We start from the raw sequence: 20,805 nt of genomic DNA, 5'->3' as shown, positions 1-20,805 counted from the left end.
GCCGTACACAGGAATACCTTCCGCTAGTTTTTTATCAAACCACAGTATCGTGGCTCCATGTAGATCTTCACAGTCTGATGTTCACATTGGTTTTTGGAACAATTAACGATCACACCTAACGAAAAATTTTATCAGGGTTTCCTTTCTTTTCTTCATGTCTCAAAGTCATTTCACCTACACCAAACTTGCCGGCTAGTTTGGTTGTCAACTTACCATTCTCCAGTCTTTCCATGATTTTCAGTTTTCCACGGATGATATGATCACTTGCACTGAAAATTGATACAGCCACAAATCACAGTTGAAAATGCTCAAAACTAAATTTGAATCAAAATTTTGAAAAGACTTTTGCCTGTATGACCACAGTTTTCAACTGTAATGTTAGCACAGTCTGCAGATATCTGGTGCATCTACCCTTCATATCTCAGTTCAGCATTAGGTCAGTGAAGTTGGAGCATGTCAATTGGGAAGGGGAGGGTAGGCTCTGGCTGTAAGGGCATTCCTCTTGTTCTGTCTTAGCTAAGAACGGCAATCATTGGTATCCCTTGGACCAACTGAATATCTCCCTACCATTTTATACCTTTCAATAAGTGATCCGTGTAAACTAAATTGCTCTCCCAATAATTTAATTTAATTTTAATGCATGAACTTTGGCAAACTATTGAAAAACCTGAATTATTCACACATTTTCTTTTGTGCCTAGTAGAAAAAAACCATCTGTAATGATGTTGATAAGTATTACACTATTTAATGTCAAAAACTTCATTTCATGGTCCGCATTGAATCCAGATTTACATATTACACTGTCGCAGGATGTGCACCATTTTGTCTTTTAAACGGGAGCGACGAGTTAGTGATGAGGATGAAATAATGATAAACATGACACATACAACCAGTGAAATTAACCAATTATGGTCAAAATTCCCGACCCTGCCAGGAATCGAACCCGGGACCCCGGTGACCAAAGGCCAGCACGCTAACCATTTAGCCATGGAGCCAGACGATGATCTTAGAATTAATGAAGACAACAATTTGTGACTGTATATTTAGGTACTGACAAGGTAGATCCAATAAAAGAAGAAAGAAACACTAATCCATGCATTATATTGCATTATTTCCTTCAAAGGATGCAGAGTTTATTTTACTATGTGTGAATAATTACTGAAAGAATCACTACTTTTTAAAAATTACTCTTTGAAAAACATGATGTTTTGCGAGTAAAATGTATGAACAATACGAGTGAAATATAGGGCAAATTTTTCCATTAGCTCATTCACAAAATACCTCCCGTATATCAATACCTCACACAATGTCGATGCTCGTCTACCCAATTTCTCCTCTGGATTTCCAATAGTAATTCCTCCAAAGTTCTTTTCCACAATGAATACACCAAGAGTGTCATGTCTCCTTCCCACTCGGTCTTGTACCTAGAAACAGCATGTATACAAAATCAGAAAGTGTTGTAAAACAACTGAATATACCTATAATATAAAATACATCTTGCTTTATCTATGGGACAAATCAACCAAAATTAATGACAAGAAATTTGACCTCCACAAGACCAAAGGTGCAAAGTGCAAGCCATATATATGTTACTTTCATACAAAGGCTGTGCAAAAATATATATATATTCTACTAAAATAAAACATGGCATAACAGCCCGGAAGAACTATGGCCTACCAGGTGGCCGCTGCTCAGCCCAAAGGTCTGCTTATTATGCGGTGTTGTGTGGTCAGCACAACGAATCCTCTCGGCCATTATTCTTGGCTCTCTAGACCAGGGCCACCATCTCACCGTAAGACAGCTCCTCAAATGTAATCATGTAGGCTGAGTGGACCTCGAACCAGCCCTTGGATCCAGGTAAAAATCCCTTACCTGCCTGGGTATCGAACCTGGGTCCTCCAGGTAAAAGGCAGGCATGGTACACCTACACCGCGGATTACTTGGGTAGTAAAATAACTAACGATGGCAGTATGAGCACAATTACATCCAGGAAAGCTAAAATAACCAGCCAATTAACACACTTTTCATACATTATTTTGATTTCATACATATTTTGCTCTGGTCAATAAAATTACTGTAAAACATTAATACCATTAAAAAATGGAAAAGGGAATCACAATCCAAGCAGAGGAAATCAAACCCTGAGATTTGCCAATGATCCTGTTACTTTATCTCAGACAGCAGAAGATCTGGAGAAATTGCTGAATGGTATGGACAGAGTCTGAGGGAATAGAAATAAAGTCCAAAACAAAAGTAATGGTGTGCAGTCAAACAAAGTCAGGTAATGCAGAACACATTAGATTAGGAAATTAAGTCTTAAAGGAAATAAATTAATATTGTTACTTGGGTAGTAAAATAACTTTTTTTTTGCTAGGGGCTTTACATCGCACCGACACAGATAGGTCTTATGGCGACGATGGGATAGGAAAGGCCTAGGAGTTGGAAGGAAGCGGCCGTGCCCTTAATTAAGGTACAGCCCCAGCATTTGCCTGGTGTGAAAATGGGAAACCACGGAAAACCATCTTCAGGGCTGCCGATAGTGGGATTCGAACCTACTATCTCCCGGATGCAAGCTCACAGCCGCGTGCCTCTACGCGCACGGCCAACTCGCCCGGTAGTAAAATAACTAACGATGGTTGAAGTAAAATGCAGACTAGCACAAGCAACGAAGGCCTCTCTAAAGAAAAGACATTTGCTCACTTTGAACATTGATACAAAAATTAGAAAGATGTTTTTGAAGACTTTCATTTGGAGCATGGCATTGTACGGAAGTGAAACGTGGATGATAAATAAGTTGGCTCAAAGAGAAAGAATATACAAGCTTTTAAAATTTGGTGTTACAGAAATATGCTGAAGGTGAGATGCGTAGATCAAATCACAAATGAAGAGATACTAAATCGAATTGGTCAGAGGAGACTGATTTGGCTAAATTTGATGAGAAAAGGGATAGAATGATAGAACACATTTTAAGACACCCAGGACTTGTTCAGTTGGTTTTTGAGGAAAGTGTAGGCGGTAAGAACAGTAGGGGTAGACCAAAGCATAAATATGACAAGCAAATTAGAACAGATGTAGGATGTAGTAGTTACATAGAAATGAAAAGATTAGCACAGGCTAGGGTGACACGGAGAGCTGCATCAAACCAGTCTATGGACAGATTACTCAATCAACAACTATTAAAAACAATAATTGAAAACACACATGAACGAAAAAATCAATCAATCAATCAATCAATCAATCAATGATCTGCACTTTGGGCCGTTGCCCAGGTGGCAGATATTCTATCAATTGATTACCTAGTTTTTCTTAAATGTTTTCAAAGAACTTTTCCCTTGATAAATTATTCATCCTATAAACCAATATTTGCCCCAATTTTTCCTCTTGAATTCCAACTTAACCTTCATATTATAATGTTTTCTACTTTTAAAAGCTCCAGTGAAGCTTATTCATCTACTAATATCATAACATGTCATCTCTCCATTGACAGCTCAGAACATTCCGCTTAGTCAAGCAGTTTGTCCTCTTACTCCCAAGTCTCCCCAGCCCAAAGTGTGCAACATTACTATTTTGATATAGATGTTAACTGGTAAATAACGGAGCAACTATATTGGTATTATAAACTTATGCATTTGGGACAAATATTTCAGGTTCCCTATGGGAATCAACATCTGTATCATCTGATGGCCAGGCAGGCATCAATTTTCTGAAAATGAGATAAAGGCTCTCATAGTGCATTGGCACTGCCGGTGGCTCAAAGTAGCCTACGCAGTGGCCACCACGGTATGCACTAGCCATGAGTCTTGGTAGGTGTGCTCTTTACCAACTGATGAGACCAAATTAGCACACTGGGGCAAAACGCTGGCAACCAGGAATGAGTTAGCTGGAAAATTTATAATGTCCAATAATGGACCAACTATATTGGTATTATAACATTACTCTTATCGGAAATCATCGAAAACAAATCGTGTTGCTTTCCTTCAGATCTTTTCCAGTTCTCGTATCAAGTTGTCTGGTGTGGGGTCCCATACGCCGGAACTATACTATAAACGGGATCTCGCCAGAAACTTGCATGCCCTCTCCTTTACATCTTCTATAACCCCTAAATATCCTCATAACCATGTAAAGAGATATGTATCCTTTCTTTACAACCACGTTAATGTGATTAATCCAAGGGAGATCATTACTGTATTCCACACAGTATGGTACTACTCACAGGTAATGAAAATCGCACATGTAACACAGACCTATGGTGTATCGCACACTGTGGCACTATTTACAGGCAACGCAAACCAATGGCGCTCCTTGCATAAATGGACTAACCACAGGGACCTGCATTATGTTCCTCACATAGTGGGTACTAAGCATACGCAAGGCAGAACCATGGTGTCGCTAATCCCATGGTGTTGCACATATAGGGGTACAAATCACAGGTGTTGTAGAAGCCAGCAATGTACTCTATTGCTACTAATCACAAACCTATGTGGTACCTAACATAGTGGTACTACGTGCAAGTAAAAGCGACCCATGGTGTTCTCCGCGTGGTTGTAAATATCACAAGTAGTTTCATGGTTCTAATAAAATCCTCCCTTGGTCGCCCCTTTTAATCGCCTCTTACGACAGGGGACACCGTGGGTGTATTCTTCGTCTGCGTCCCCCTCCCACAGAGGGGTTGTGTGTTTGGTCCGCGAGAGGTATTTTAATTCCCTCAAGTCCAGTGGCAAGCCGGTTCGGACCCCCCTATCCGCCATGTGGGAGTATCACCTCTCCCCCTGCTACGCCAGCATAGTAGGTTCATTGAGCATTATTATTATTATTATTATTATTATTATTATTATTATTATTATTATTATTATTATTATTATTATTAGAGGGACCTGCATGAGGTACTATCACGCCATCCACACAGTAATTAAAACAGACCGGACGAGTTGGCTGTGCGCTTAGAGGTGCGCGGCTGTGATCTTGCATCCGGGAGATAGTGGGTTCGAATCTCACTGTCGGCAGCCCTGAAGATGGTTTTCCATGTTTTCCCATTTTCACACCAGGCAAATGCTGGGGCTGTACCTTAATTAAGGCCATGGCTGCTTCCTTCCAACTCCTAGGCATTTCCTATCCCATCGTTACCATAAGACCTATCTGTGTCGGTGCGACGTAAAGCCACTAGCAAAAAAAAAAAAAAAAAAAAAAGAGTAAAAAAAATGAGAGGACTTTTCCTGTTGCTGAAACATATAACCTAACTTTTGATATCATTTACCATCATTCATATGCTGCCCATCTCAGACATTATCTAGGTCTTTTTGTAGTCACTCACAATTCTGTAACATATTTACTACTTTATACAGTATAACATCATCCACAAATAGCCTTATCTGTGATTCCAGTTTTTTACCCATACCATTCATATACCTCGTGATTCTCTTGTGCCTACTAATTTTGTTTTATGCAGCCCAACCAACCAACGGTTTTATATTGTAACTAACATTATTTGAATAAATATAATTACTCAAAAAACTTAATAAAATAATTGAAACAAATTAACTTAATAATAATAATAATAATAATAATAATAATAATAATAATAATAATAATAATAATAATAATAATAATAATAAATCGAATACTGACAATAATAATATCTCTTACTTCTGAATACAGTGCGAGGTTGTGATATATGTACTACACATAATGCCCCCTTAGTGAATCAATGATATCACATATTATGATTCACCATAAAATATAACTTCATAAATAATCCAAAAAAGTCATAACTGAACACCTAAATTACTGTGATAAAGATATATACATTGCGTCTACTTCATTGTCTTCGCACACGCGAAATACAATTTGTCCAAACAACAACAACAACAACAACAACAACAATAATAATAATAATAATAATAATAATAATAATAATAATAATAATAATAATAATAATAATAATAATAATAATATGACTACATACAAACAAATCTGATTGTGTCGTACATCCTTGGACACAATCCCTTCTTACTACTGTAATATTTACATCCAAGGTGCAGGTCCTATCCCTTATATCTGCGAAGACTATAGATATTATATATCCCAAGGATCTTGTCGTCAGAGGTTAGAAGCCGATAAGCACACTTGCCTATTCTACTGTCTACAGTATATGGACCCTGATATAAATTTTAAATACTATACATAAACTTAATATGAGCATCGAAAGACAAGGAATACGTACCGTAATAAAATCTGACTACATCTAGAATCCAATCTATCTCACACCCAAACATTCATCCCATCCACTCACACAAGAATCATACAAGCTTTCATTTGGAACATTCATAACAAAGTTCACATTCAAAAAATCCCTTCTCTGAAATGTGCAAGAATCTCACGAGGTTTTCTCTTCCACAAACCCATAATTAATGCAGGCAAACAGATCATATTCCATTTCTCACCTCTCACATCGATATTCACCACATCGTTCAAATCATTCCCACAACTCTCAGCCTTAAATAAAACATTACACACTCACTTGAATAGACTTTCTGTCATCTCACGCACATTTCCATTCTCACTCACGCTCACACTATTACTGAAATCATTACCATAATTCACTTCGAAATTGCTATCATTACTACTTAATGCCCCAACAATTAATCCATCTTCACCATCTTTCATATCAGTTCCTACTCGCACCACTTTCATGCCAACAACACCGCTACTCTCGACTCTCTTACCAGAAGTTTCATTAATCAAAGAGTCACCATTTTCACACATGATCAACCTAACCTTAATCTCCTCACGTACACTTAAATCAACAAAAACATCCTCATTCTGATGTATACTCCATAAACACCCTTTACTCAATAAACAACCTTCATCAACTTCATGAAAAACTTCACTTTCAATTTCAGAAACTTCCACAAGATTATCGATCGCAACACTGCTATTACTTTTTTTTTTCTTCAATTTGCTTTACATCTCACAGACACAGATAGGTCTTATGGCGACGATGGGACGGGAATGGCCTAGGAATGGGAAGTGGCCGTGGCCTTAATTAAGGTACAGCCCCAGCATTTGTCTGGTGTGAAAATGGGAAACCACGGAAAATCATCTTCAGGGCTGCTGACAGTGGGGCTCGAACCCACTATCTCCCGGATGCAAGCTCACGGCTGCGCGACTAACCGCACGGCCAACTCGCCCGGTCTTACTGCTGTTATGGTGTTTTCAGTGTCTCTGTTGAGTTGCTATCTTTTTGTGCTTTGGTGTAAATTAGTTCATATTGTTGTGACAAACAGAACAATAAACTCCACTGCAAAACGTATATGCCAGGAAGAGGTACATCTTAAAAAGAGTTGAAAGTGATCCAATTTACAGGCAAAGCGTTGGTAAGTCAGTGTAATTCATTGTAAGCATAGTTCCATTTAAGGAAGCAATTTTGGTGCCATATACAGTGGTAGGATTTCCTAGCCAGTATGAACTGACATCTTATGGTCTTCACCATGATGTTAGATTGTGATGGCTGTAAATATGTTGACGTTATGTACATTTTATTTACTGTACAGTACGTCATCATATTTGTGATGTCAACAAGGCGTAATATTCAGTATGAAGAACATTAGTTGTAGTATTGCTTCTGTTATCTCAAAGCTAATACCATCATGAAAAATGGCTGCTCATTGTGTTGTGAGCGCCCCATTACTATGACTGAAAATGAAAGCAGATTTTTGAGCTTTACATATAAGTTGATAACCCTGTATGTATTATGAGAGCTGTCCGAAAAGTATTGTACCTGCCTGTGAAGAAGTTGTCCTAGAGGACTCCAGCTCAGTGAACTAACCTGTATATTTAAATATATACAATAGACTCTGGTTAATTCAACATTGGATAAATTGAAATTCCCATTCTAATCAATGCAAAAAATTGTATTTAATTCAAACCTTAAGTTTGATAATTCAAAGTCAGGATTTTATCACAAGTTAATTTTGTATCAACCCTCTCTTGATTTGACAAGGTGGCAGATGCAGATGCAGTGTTCTCCTCCAGGAGAGTAGTGCGTCTCCAACAGTACCGAATGTGTTATTGAATGTTTTGTAGATGTTCCAATGTGATGGTGATTTATCATCAAGAAAATCATTATATAAAAGATTCCTCTTGCATACCACATCTTTGAGGTTGTCATTCCAAAGCTGTGTATTTTGTGGATCCTCTGTTATCCTGGCTTTATTGTTTCAAGAATGTTACATGCACATTGAACTGATGGGGACATGAAATTACCCACTGTACATCTGCCAATTTTGAGGGTAACTCACCAACTCCAGTATCGGTTATGTATGATACAAATACGTTTTCTATCAAGATGGCTCTGATGGAGTTTCAATGTTTTTGTGTGTTTTACTTTGTCAAAGGCTTTCTCATACTCCATGAAAGATGCAAATACTATGATGTATTGCTCCTGGTATTAGCAAGGAAAAATACTGATGGTGAATAAGTACCTCTATGTAACAAGACTTTCCTAAATCGTACATGACTATCGTTCAAATCTATTTTATACTTGATGTTATGTATGAATAATCTGCAGAAATAACTTAACCAGGGGACCCCTTAAACATATGAGACAGCAATTACTAGTATTTTCTGGCATGTATAGTACCGCTCTGGATACCCTCTAGATACTGCATGTTCTAATTTCATTATAAGATATAAACTGTATGGGCAATAAATGCAAGTTTCATACAATCCATTAATTTAGGTCTGTACACTGAGACCCATATTACACTAATAAATTATGAAATTCATGTCAACAAATCAACTTTTGTTTAACCATTCCATAAAAAAAGAAACAAAACATAACATTATGATACATTTGCAGGGTACAAGGAAAGAAGGGGCTCATCAATATTTTACTAATTTTTCTGTAGAAGCATTTTAAACTTCAAACCCTCATAGAACCTGTTCATTTACCGATTTTGAATTCCAGTAAATCACAGATCTTGGTACATTCATTATAAATAGGCAACTTATTAGCATTATGGAATTTTAACATACAAGGAGACAAAAAAATTAAAAATATATTCTGATTACATACATGGGTAGGAAAAAAGGGGCTCATTGCACTAAACTATTATGTCTCTGAATTATTGTTTATTTTTGTTATTAGTAAAATAACAAGAGCAATATATATAATCTACGAACATTTTTCAAGCCTCTGACAAACACAATATCACATTTTACAATATTTGTAACAATTTGAAAATTACTTTAGTAACTATTATGTCCATCACATCCCGTACCAGAGGCTGCATTTCATTATCCGTGAGGAATTTTTGAGAAATTATCACTTGCCTCTTTACCACAAAATCTCATTAACTCTTGTAAGTCTTTCTATAGTTTATGAACTTCTCGGCAGATATGGGCAAAGCTCCTAGGGAAGAAAAGCATTGTGCTATGTTGGAGAAATTAAGTGAAGGTGATGATTACACCATCAAGGGAATTAAGTGAAGGTTGTAAGCGGTCCGGAAGCTCAACAACGGTTCTCCCTGGATCTTGATCTCTGTTAATGACAGGGATGGAAATTGTGATTCCTTTGCATACCCCTCATCCAATAAGTTCTTCCAACTCCTAAACACTGTGTAGTCAACTGTTACAATGTTGAACTGTGAGGGCTTCTGAAAAAATTGTTTTAATGATAGAGATCCAGTTACTAGGAAAAATTGCCTAGGCTTTTGAATTCACCAAACCCATGTTCTTATCATTCTCAAGATAGGAATTGCCCCTTAATGGGTAAATTACTTTTTTTTTTTTTTTTCTCAATGTTCACTATTTTTAAGGGAAACCAAAAGAAAGTGAAGTTCTTCTGTTGTCCACTACACGAGTCACAGATATAATCACGTGCATTACATTAAAATGGTTGTAGATGAAGTGATCCAAGAACGAGCAAACATCGTCACTTCTCTTTTTTCCTTCATACTCCGGACACACATGAAAAACACTTTGGGAAGTGGACAGTACATGCACGTTAAATGCAAACACAGATCACTGTCTCCTGTAATAGATATCATTCGTGGAGATGTTATGAACAGCCAAATGTCTCCCACAGTCGAAGCAAATCACCTCAAATTCACTTTGACTTCTCCTTATGTCACATTTTTCTCAAATAAAATGCTTCTGTTCTACTTAGCTAACCTTCAGCTGCTTGTACAGTGAGCACAAGAAGAATGCAATGAGTTTCTTGTTCGCCTGCAGGTATGTCCATGAGCCCTGTATGCTCTTTTTCCTTCAGCTCATTTCTCTGGAGGGAACTCCTTTTTTCACACATGGATTTGCTCACTACAAAATTCAAGAGAACATCAGCAGACGGAGTGAAGATCACCATTTTTCCAAAAATTGCAATGAGCCCCTTATTTTTCTGTACCTTTCATTTTGGAATGAACAAACTGGGTCAGTTAATGAAGCTTTCATCTAGTTTTATAATAGAAAAACAGGTAACAAATGGACACTTACTTGAACTGCTGCCAGAACCGTAAACACATTAGCAATTGGAGCATTAATAACCCATTTCTTCTTCCCACTCAGTTTCCATGTTAAACCATCATCTGATAGCCTAGCTCTAGTAGAAATTGTCTTGATATCTAGACCAAAATCATTTTCAGATAAACATAGGGTTGCAATCCATTCACCCTTGGTGAGTTTTGGTAAGTATTTTCTTTTCTGTCCCTCATCACCATACAGCAGAATTCCCTTTAAGAAAGAGAAGAACAAGTGACAGAACTAAATTATAAAAAATAACAACATTCAAATGAAAGAAACTATTTTATTCAGAGCTCATAAACACTGTGATCATCGCATGTATGTAAAATCTGTCAATTCTCTTCATGATAGTAGTTTGATGATGATGATGATGATGATGATGATGATGATGATGATGATGATGCTTGTTGTTTAAAGGGGCTTAACATCTAGGTCATCAGCCCCTAATGGTACGAAATGAGACGAAATGGAGTGACAAATTAAAAGTCCAAAATCCTCCACTGACCAGAATTTGAAACGTGAGGATGAAGAATGAATGGATAGATATGAATTTAAAACAATCAGTGGATCCAACCTGCAATGTCTCGCATTCACAGAAACTGACATGAAACAATAGTATTACTGACCAAGTCATCGCCCCCTCATAATGGTACTTATCGCTAGGAAAGTATTTGTCATGTTGCAGTACTAATCAAAAGTAGCGTAGACTCGCAGCATTCCACACAGTATGGTACTACTCACAGGTAATGAAATTCGCACATGGAATATAGACCAATGGCGTTTTGCACATTGCGGCACCATTTACAGGCAACGCAAACCTATGGTGTTGATCATATACGTGTACTAACCACAGGGACCCGCACTATCCCGTGGTGTTCCTCATATAGTGGGTACTAATCATAGGCAAGCCAAAACCATGGTGTCACTCCTATGCCCGGTTTCTGGAATGGTGAGATATCTTTCCGATAGCTATCGCTTTGTTACAGCTGTCCACTCGAAAAATCTTCGCTGCGTTGTGCAGTGGAACAGGAGCTAACTTATCGAACTGTCAACTATTGGCTCGTTGATCAAGTTTCATAAATACACACTAGATGCCACCCCTCGTACTTCTTTGTTTTTGTGCATTAGGTGTGTTCCCTAGATTGTCAGGCGCATGCGCACAAGTAATGCATAGCGTTTTAGCTTTCTGTGCAGCTCCTATTATCCCCTTTTCGCCATGCAGCAAGAAATGGGTATTCGACTAGTTCTTGTAGACGTGGGTGTCAGTTTCGTGGTGTTTAAGGACTGTCAGCAGAATTTGACATTGTTTGAGAATTTCTCATGAAGTATGCACACGAATGGCACATGTCACGTGCAATCCAGTTTGCACTGAGCCTTATAAGTATACCGTAATCCCTTCCCTGTAGTTATTATTATATATTAATGAGATACTTGTAATATTTTGTAACTGTGCACCTATGACTGGCCATTGCAACTGCCAGTTGCCTAACAACAATAAAATGATTCTATTCTATTGTATTCTATTCTATTCTACAAAATATGAACATTGTTTGATCACAGTATAATGATATATATCGGGTAATTAACATGTATAACTTGTTAGTTCTTTGTAATGTAATATTGTTAATTAAAAACAATTCCACGATAAAAGTATATGCTCACTGCCAATGCAAGTAGGCCTGCAGTAGGCCTACTATGATAAATGTGTAATTATCTGTTAAACTCAGTTACTGGTACCAGTGCTTTTATGGACATGAATGCAGTCACCGATACAAATATGATAAGACTCAGTAGTACTGAATCTTAAAGGGTACCGTAATTAATAATTGATCAACAAGGGACAATGGAAAATTATTTGTTATAGGATGCAAATTGTCGCCTGTAACCTCTACCAAACCTATGACAGTATATTTGTTTAGCCTCAATCTGTCTTTGAATTAGTTTTCACTACTGTATACTTCATTAGAATATTAGCCCGGCAATGATAGAATTGTGGTCGTTCTAGAATGTTGACCATTTCTACAATTTCTTTGTCGGAAGAAGATGAGAAAGCCATAGAAAATTTTAACAAACACAATGTTAGCTGCTGATACTGAAGTACTGAGCACGCGTCCACCAAGTTAACAAATAGATATCTCGTGCTCAGGGCCCTCTAAGTTAGCAAGCGATTTGTCGAACCGATAGATGTCTCTTACGTTCGTGCAACGTCAAAATACAAGTTAACCATTCGATACCGCTATAGGTTCGATATCTCATGTTCCAGAAACCAGGCACTAAAGTGGTACTAATCACAGGTACTGTAGAAGCCAGCAATGCACTCTGTTGCTACTAATCACAAACCTATTTCGTATCTAACATAGTAGAACTACACGCAAGTAAAAGCGACCCATGGTGTTCCCCACGTAGTGGTACTAATTACAAGTAGTTTCACGGTTCTAATACACTCATCCTTTGGTCACCCCTTACAACAGGCAGGGGATACCGTGGGCGTATTCTTCATCTGTGTCCCCCACCCACAGGGGGAAGCTAGTAGTTTAACAAAACATTAACACATCAGAGGTTTTCGGCGACACAGGGATGTGAAAAGACTAGGATTGGAAAGGAATTGACGGTGGCCTTAATAAAGGAACATCGCTAGCATTTGCCTGTCATAATTTTTTGTGGTTTCTGCAGCTGTATGTGTATTTGTAACCAACTGGGACTAACACAGAGTAGTATGTAGCCATTGATTTTGAGAAACATACTATCTCATCATTTCGAGGAACTTGAGCAAGAAACCAAGGCAATTCAATTCACTTGTCTCTTAAATAATCCCTAATTATATTAATTTTTACCACTACCATTACAATAATCAGTAGCAACATCCTATATCTACAACCTTCACAGAAGAATTGTAGAAGCAGACAATCACTCTTCCTCGGACTATACCAGTTACTTTCCTTTATAGATTTAAGACTAGACAACTGTCTCCCGAACTCGCAGAGGATGAACACAGAATACCTTTTTTGGACAACAATTATTGTTAATGTGCAGATAAAGAGTGTCTAATCTTAAAAGTTTTTATATAAACAACCACAGCAACAAATATCCATTTTAACAAAATTAAAATTCTGAACTATTTAATGTGTATATCTAAATATGCCATCAGAAGCTTCAGCAGTATTTTTTTTTTTTTTTAAGGAAGATATAAGACCGAAATGAACAAACATATAAGTACCACTTATGTAAGAAAGCCAAGTAGCTCACATGGTAGAGTGCTTGCTTTTTGAGCCCAAGTTGGTGAGTCTGATCCCAGTTCAGACCAGTGGTATTTGAATGAGCTCAAATACACCAGCCCTATATTAGTAGATTTACTGGCATACAAAAGAATTCCTGGAGGACAAAATTTCCAACATCTCCAAAAATACTTAGTGGGACGTAAAACCAATAAAACCCAACAACAAATAAAACAACGGCCCCAAAGGGCCACGGCCTGCCAAATTACCTCTGCTCAGCCCGAAGGCCTGCAGATAAGAGGTGTTGTGTGATCGGCATGACAAGTCTGCTCAGCCGTTATTCTTGGCTTCCTAGACCGGGGCTTCTATCTCACTGTCAGACAGCTCCTCAATTGTAATCACATAGGCTGAATGGCTCTCAAAGCAGCCCTCCGATCAAGGTAAAGATCCCTAACCTGACTGGGAATTGAACCCAGGGCCTCAAAAAGGCTATTGCCAGAATGTGTGTTATGTGCAATAATCATTCCATATTTTCTGCAATAAACTTCACTCAGTAAACTATTTTCATTTAATTTTACATAAGTAATAAATGATTTATTAATTTGAATAACGTTATTTGCTTTACATTGAGCTAACTATTTTATTTATTTATTTATTTATTTATTTATCTATTTATTTTAAGTCTATATATATTATCTCTGAGTTGTTATCCAATTTCATTAGGTTATAAGTGATCATGATCACAAACTTACATAACCTGTATCCTAACCTGATATACAGGAAAAAAAAATATATAATAATAATAATAATAATAATAATAATAATAATAATAATAATAATAATAATAATAATAATAATGTAGGTGTTTGGGCACTTAATTGTTAAAAGTGGCAAGCAAAAAAAGGCAGACAGAAAATACTAGAGGCACTAAAAATGTTCAAAAAGTCAACTTAAAATATATAATTTATTAAATACACCAATAACATAAACTACATTTTCACACTATATATTACTGAAAGATGATTCTTCAAACTCCAGAGTTCAATTACTGAATCCTTTAAAGTAAAACAGATTTACATCATTGCACATCACCACAATTTCCTCAAATTATCAGGACTTAAACTCGGCAGAAAAAGAACACTCTACGTTGACTGATGTTATGGAAGCGCATTAAAACAAAGGTAATATAAATGGACATATCTATATCTACCGAGATATCACATTTTAAAACTTAGCAAAATTTGCTTCAGTTTCTGTAAACCCAGATTTGCAGACAAAACACTCTTGCACGTTTTACTGATAGCACTTCCTAATTCACCTAGAACAGCTTCAGTAAGTTACCAATGATGCTTTCACGGCCTGTATTTATAGACATGAGATATGCTTTTTGGGCTTATGCCGTGTCAAGAAAATAAGGTGAAAGCCTTTACGTTTCGCAGAGAACTTTGCTCTGCGTCTTCAGATGAAAATCTCGACTGTTCCCGAGGAAGACTTCTCCAAGAATAAAGTTTGAATTTAGACGTTTGTAACAGAAGTTTAAGTGGTACATTCATTCATCACTAGATGGCTCATCATACATGATACAGCGATAGCAATTGAAGCGGAAGCTGATGGAACCACCAGAATCAGTCTGGAAGGGGGTCATATAACAGGTGTACACACATACTATAGCATGGCACTGACACAAGCCTGGAATGAAACATCTGGTGATGAGGAACGTGCGAATATGGAAAACACCGGAACGAAATAATAAAAGTAAGGGACAGGGAGAGGAACTACCTATGTAAATCCTTAATGGCTGGCAACCCCGTATTACTTGACAGTGTTCCTGTTGAAATTGTTAGGATTTCTACGTATTTCCACAGCTTCCCATATAATCTTGCACCTGTAGTGTCTAATCTGGGTAAGAGCTCGAGCATCTTGGAACACAACATCATGACCCTACGATAGGGCTTGCTCAGTTATTGCTGAGGCTGGTTGAGATGAAAATTTTGTTCGTGTTCCTTGATACGAATATCAATGGACTGGCAGGTTTGGCAAATGTATACCTTGCCGCAAATACAGGAAATGTTGTATACCCCAGGATGTAAAAGTGGAGACAATTTGTCCTTGGTTTTACTGAGACTGTGAGCAATTTTAATGATGAGGCCAAACACAGTTTTTATACTGTGTTTGCGGAGGGCCTTGGCAATTCGATCTGTGGTCTTGTAAATGTAAGGCAGGTAGGCAGTTCCCGTCGCTTCTTCCTGTGAGCTTTGCTTGGTCGTTCCTCTGGGATGCAGGGCTCTATGAATCTGCACATCACAGTAAACATTATCCTTCAATGTGACTTTGAGTGTGTCCATCTCTTCCTGGATGTTTGATGGCTCACAAATTTGTATCACCCTCTTCGTGAGTGTCATGAGAATGCCTTGCTTTTGTGCTGGACGGTGGTGAGAATCTACAAGAAGAAAGCGATTTGTGTGGGTAGGCTTACGTTGGACGGTATGCCCTAAGGAGCTGTCCGGTTTCTGTCTTACTAGAACATCCAAGAAAGGAAGGCATCTGTCCAACTCCATCTCCATAATGAATTTAATTGATGGTTTTTTGTGATTTAGGTGGTTTAGAAATAGATGAAGTTTCTCAGGACCTTCTGAAGAAGAATTTAGTGAACAATGAATGTGTCAACAAACTTTCACCAAATCATAGGTTTGTTCACTGAAGCAATAGCCTCCTCCTCCTCAAAATTCTCCGTAAAGAAATTAGCCACTATGGGCGAAAGTGGACTTCCCATAGCCACACCGTCGGTCTGTTCGAAAAAATTCACACCCCACATGAAACAGCTGGAAGTCATGCAGTGGTAGAATAGTTTAGTAATATCCTCAGTGAACAGATGTTCAATGAGAGATATGACCGAGTCAATCGGCACTTTAGTGAACAAGGACTCCACATCAAAACTCGCCAAAAGTGCATTAGGTTGAAGTTTATGGTTGACAACTTGTTGACGAAATACAGAGAGTACCTAATGTATGATTCAGAACATCCTATGTGTGACTGAAGCAATTTGCTTAGGTATTTAGCCAAAGCATACATACGCGAACCTTTCGCACTAACAATAGGTCTGCGGGGAACATCATCTTTATGGCTCTTTAGAAATAAATATAATTTAGATGGCACTGCGTCCCCTGGGGACAGATGTTTAGTCTCCTCTTTTGGAACTGAAGATTGCTGTAAAAGCTTCACAGTGGTGTTGGACACACGAAAGGTAGGGTCACGTGAGCTCAGTCTGTAAACAGGCTTCGACAATATACCCGATATCTTATCTTATACTCGGCAGTGTCCATAACTACCATAGCATTTCCCTTATCAGCTGAGAGAATGATCAATTCAAAATCATCTCTAAGTTTCTTCAGAGCTCTCCTCTTGCCTCTTTTAAATTGGGCGCAGGTACAACAGCAGACCTTATGAGTCTGACACATTTCTGTCTTAAATCCTCAGGCTCATCCGTAGGTAGTTCATAGATGGCTGCCTCAACGGAAGTAATTAACTCCTCAGAGGGAATTTTAGAGGGAGCGATAGCGAAATTAAGACCTCTAGCTAGAACTGCCGTTTGGTTCTCATTCAAGGATTTCCTGGAAAGAATTATGACATCCAGGTTCGTGCGAGAGACTGCCTGTTTCTGAACCAGTCGGAGGAACTTAGATTTCTGTTTGAATGACACCTGGTTGAATTTGCGTTCAGCCTATATAACGGTAATGCGATCGAAAGACAACCACAATTCCTGCGAGAGTGTGTTGCTTAACAGAAGGTGTAAGTGAAACAACTCTCAGGAGACTGAGTCCAGTTCTTTATGAGTGTAATGCACTCTCTCGATCACAAGAGCCTTGCTAGCGCACTGATATATTCTCCTGGGCTTAAGGGGTATTTAATGCGTGCATCAGCTTCACACGTTTGGGAATGATATTATGGTCCTGGCATCTCAGCAGAAAGCATAAAGAAAAATCAAAAATTACTTCTTTCTCCTTACTTTGTTGAATTTTGAAGCCTTCTAAAAAGTATTTTTCCCATAGAGGTTTTTAATGTTACCATAGATGCTTTCACAGCTCTTATAGACACGATATAGGCTTTTTGGGCTTATGCCGAGTCAAGAAAACAAGGTGAAATGCTTAACATTTCGCAGAGAACTTTGTGTCTTCAGAAGAAAATCTCGACTGTTCATGAGGAAGACTTCTCCAAGATAGAGTTAGAATTTAGACGTTAGAAATAGAAGTGTAAGTGGTACATTCATTCACCACCAGAATCAGTCTAAAAGGGGGTCACATGACAGGTGTACACTTGACACAAGCATGGAATGAAACATCTGGTGATGAGGAATGGATGAAATGGAAAACACCGAAACAAAATAACAATAGTGAAGGGACAGGGAAGGGAACTACTTACGTAAATCCCTAATGGCTGGCAACCACGTATTACTTAATTGATAGCCAGTGTCCCTGTTGAAATTGTTGGGATTTCTATGTATTTCCACAGCTTTCCTTCCCTGTCCCTTCACTATTGTTATTTCGTTTCGGTGTTTTCCAAATTCATATGTTCCTCATCACCAGATGTTTCATTCCAAACTTGTGTCAGTGTCGTACTTTTGTATGTGTGTACACCTGTTGTGTGACCCCTTTCCAGGCTGATTCTGATAGTGCCATCAGCTTCTGCTTCAATTGCTTGAGCAAGCCTACGTTCTACATTGACGTTAACTTCTGCTAACTTAGTGTCAATAGTTTCGGTCAGTTGAGTGATACTAGCATTGGTCGCAGCATTAGATTCATTAAGTTAAGCAATGCAACCTTCTAAATTAGCACTGAGCTGATTCATACTAGCATTGGTTTCATTAAGTTGAGCACTGATGTGATTCATGCTAGCATTAGATTCACTTATTTATTGTCTTAAATTAATGTTGGATTCAGTGATCCTTTCGTTTAAACGTTAAGGCTTCTATAACGGCTAATATGTTTTCCATTTTTGCTGGTATAATATTTAAATGACAGAAAATGGCTAACAACAGAAAATACTATCATTCACTTGTAAAAGATTTTAATTTTACCATTAATGTCTAATGGTTGTTCAACAAAAAGTATTCAATCAAATATTTAAACACTCTTTAACTTGTTAATTATTTACACTAGAAAAATCGAAGTTCAATATTGTCTTAATTACTAGCCTAATATAGTGCTCTCATTATTATTCGTTAACTTCTTGGAAACAGAAAGGTTTTGTTTTTTTTTTTACTTGAAAGTTCGCTTGAGTATTGAATGTTATTGTCTGATTGCTCCAAGTAAATTAAGTCACTTTATTAATTGCACTCCAATCAAGCCCAATATGACTGCGGCATAATTTTATTAACTGCACTCCAATCTAGCCCAATACGGTTTGGCGCCATTTTATATATCACTCTCCTCTCTGTAATTGGCACAGATTATGATACTGTTCACACAAAACAAATAGTTCACTTAAGCCTCTTAATGTTCGAAGAAGATAACACAACTATTTGTAGAGTTCTAATGCTTTACGATTGCTGTACCAGTTGCTCTGCTACTCCTCTCGTCCTCACCATGGACCAGCTCTCGGCACCATGGAACCACATACACTCCAAAGAGGGAAGCTCTAGATGTTCTTGAATTTCTTGAAGATCTTGAAGGTCTTGGAGTTTGATTCACAGAGATCACTCACTCAGAAGGGTAGCACGAACACGGGCATTTATAGCTTGAAGAGCATGGGATGGTACACAGGGTATCTATGACACATTAAATCGGAGTGGGTACAGAGAGTGAGAGGATATGCTTTGAATGAAGTTCTGAATTTTTTTTAAACTGTTTTATTATGAAAAGTCAAGTTCATATCAACTCAGTACAGTAAAAGATCGACTGGGTGTGACCTTTCTCCGTCCTGCGGCCGGTGATGTTCCACGTTGCTCTGCTACTCCTCTCGTCCTCACCATAAATCAGCTCTCGGCACCACGGGACCACATACACTCTAATGGGGGAAGCTCTAGATGTTATTGAATTTCTTGGAGTTTGATTCACAGTGATCACTCACTCAGAAGGGTAGCACGAACACAGGCATTTAAGCCCCTGGACATATTGGACCTATTAGTCTGTCGTGTAATTTCTGAACTAACTTTAATCATTCCCATGAAAGGATAAGAGAATGAAAGATACTGTGTTGAATGTCAATGAAATCAATAACAAATGGTTCTTTAAGGTACATAAACAGGTCACTTGAAAAAATAAAGAAGATAATTTTCATGCGGACGAATGTCAATACAATTGAACCCGCATTCTTCTTAATGTAAGTTACACTTGGCACAGATTATGGTATTGTTCACACGAAACAAATAGTTCACTTAAGCCTCTTAATGTTCGAAGAAGATAACACAACTATTTGTAGAGTTCTACTGCTTTACGATTGCTGTACCAGTTGCTCTGCTACCCCTCTCGTCCTCACCATGGATCAGCTCTCGGCACCATGGAACCACATACACTCCAAAGAGGGAAGCTCTAGATGTTCTTGAATTTCTTGAAGATCTTGAAGGTCTTGGAGTTTGATTCACAGAGATCACTCACTCAGAACGGTAGCACGAACACGGGCATTTATAGCTTGAAGAGCATGGGATGGTACACAGGGTATCTATGGCACATTAAATCGGAGTGGGTACAGAGAGTGAGAGGATATGCTTTGAATGAAGTTCTGAATTTTTTTAAAACCGTTTTATTATGAAAAGTCAAGTTCATATCAACTCAGTACAGTAAAAGATCGACTGGGTGTGACCTTTCTCCGTCCTGCTGCCGGTGATGTTCCACGTTGCTCTGCTACTCCTCTCGTCCTCACCATGGATCAGCTCTCGGCACCACGGGACCACATACACTCTAATGGGGGAAGCTCTAGATGTTATTGAATTTCTTGAAGATCTTGAAGGTCTAGAAGTTTGGTTCGCAGAGATCACTCACTCAGAAGGGTAGCACGAACGCAGGCATTTAAGCCCTTGGAGATATTGGACTTATTAGTCTGTCGTGTAATTTCTGAACTAACTTTAATCATTCCCATG

At 38.1% G+C, this 20,805-nt stretch overlaps 1 protein-coding gene across 2 annotated transcripts in view; it reads right to left on the bottom strand.

Annotated features, from left to right (window-relative positions):
• Positions 1-20,805, bottom strand: part of LOC136864287 (complex I assembly factor ACAD9, mitochondrial) — a 226,464-nt gene that overhangs the window by 161,537 nt on the left and 44,122 nt on the right. For both annotated transcript variants that reach the window (XM_067141066.2, XM_067141065.2), the window contains exons 3-4: positions 10,489-10,725; positions 1,299-1,424 (exon numbers count right to left, since the gene is read on the bottom strand). In XM_067141066.2, coding sequence (XP_066997167.2) covers positions 1,299-1,424; positions 10,489-10,725 — 363 coding nt within the window. The remainder of the gene's footprint in view (positions 1-1,298; positions 1,425-10,488; positions 10,726-20,805) is intronic.

The sequence above is a fragment of the Anabrus simplex genome, chromosome 2, assembly GCF_040414725.1.
Source record: "Anabrus simplex isolate iqAnaSimp1 chromosome 2, ASM4041472v1, whole genome shotgun sequence".
NCBI lineage: Eukaryota > Metazoa > Arthropoda > Insecta > Orthoptera > Tettigoniidae > Anabrus > Anabrus simplex.
This window is presented reverse-complemented; position numbering and strand designations above follow the sequence as displayed.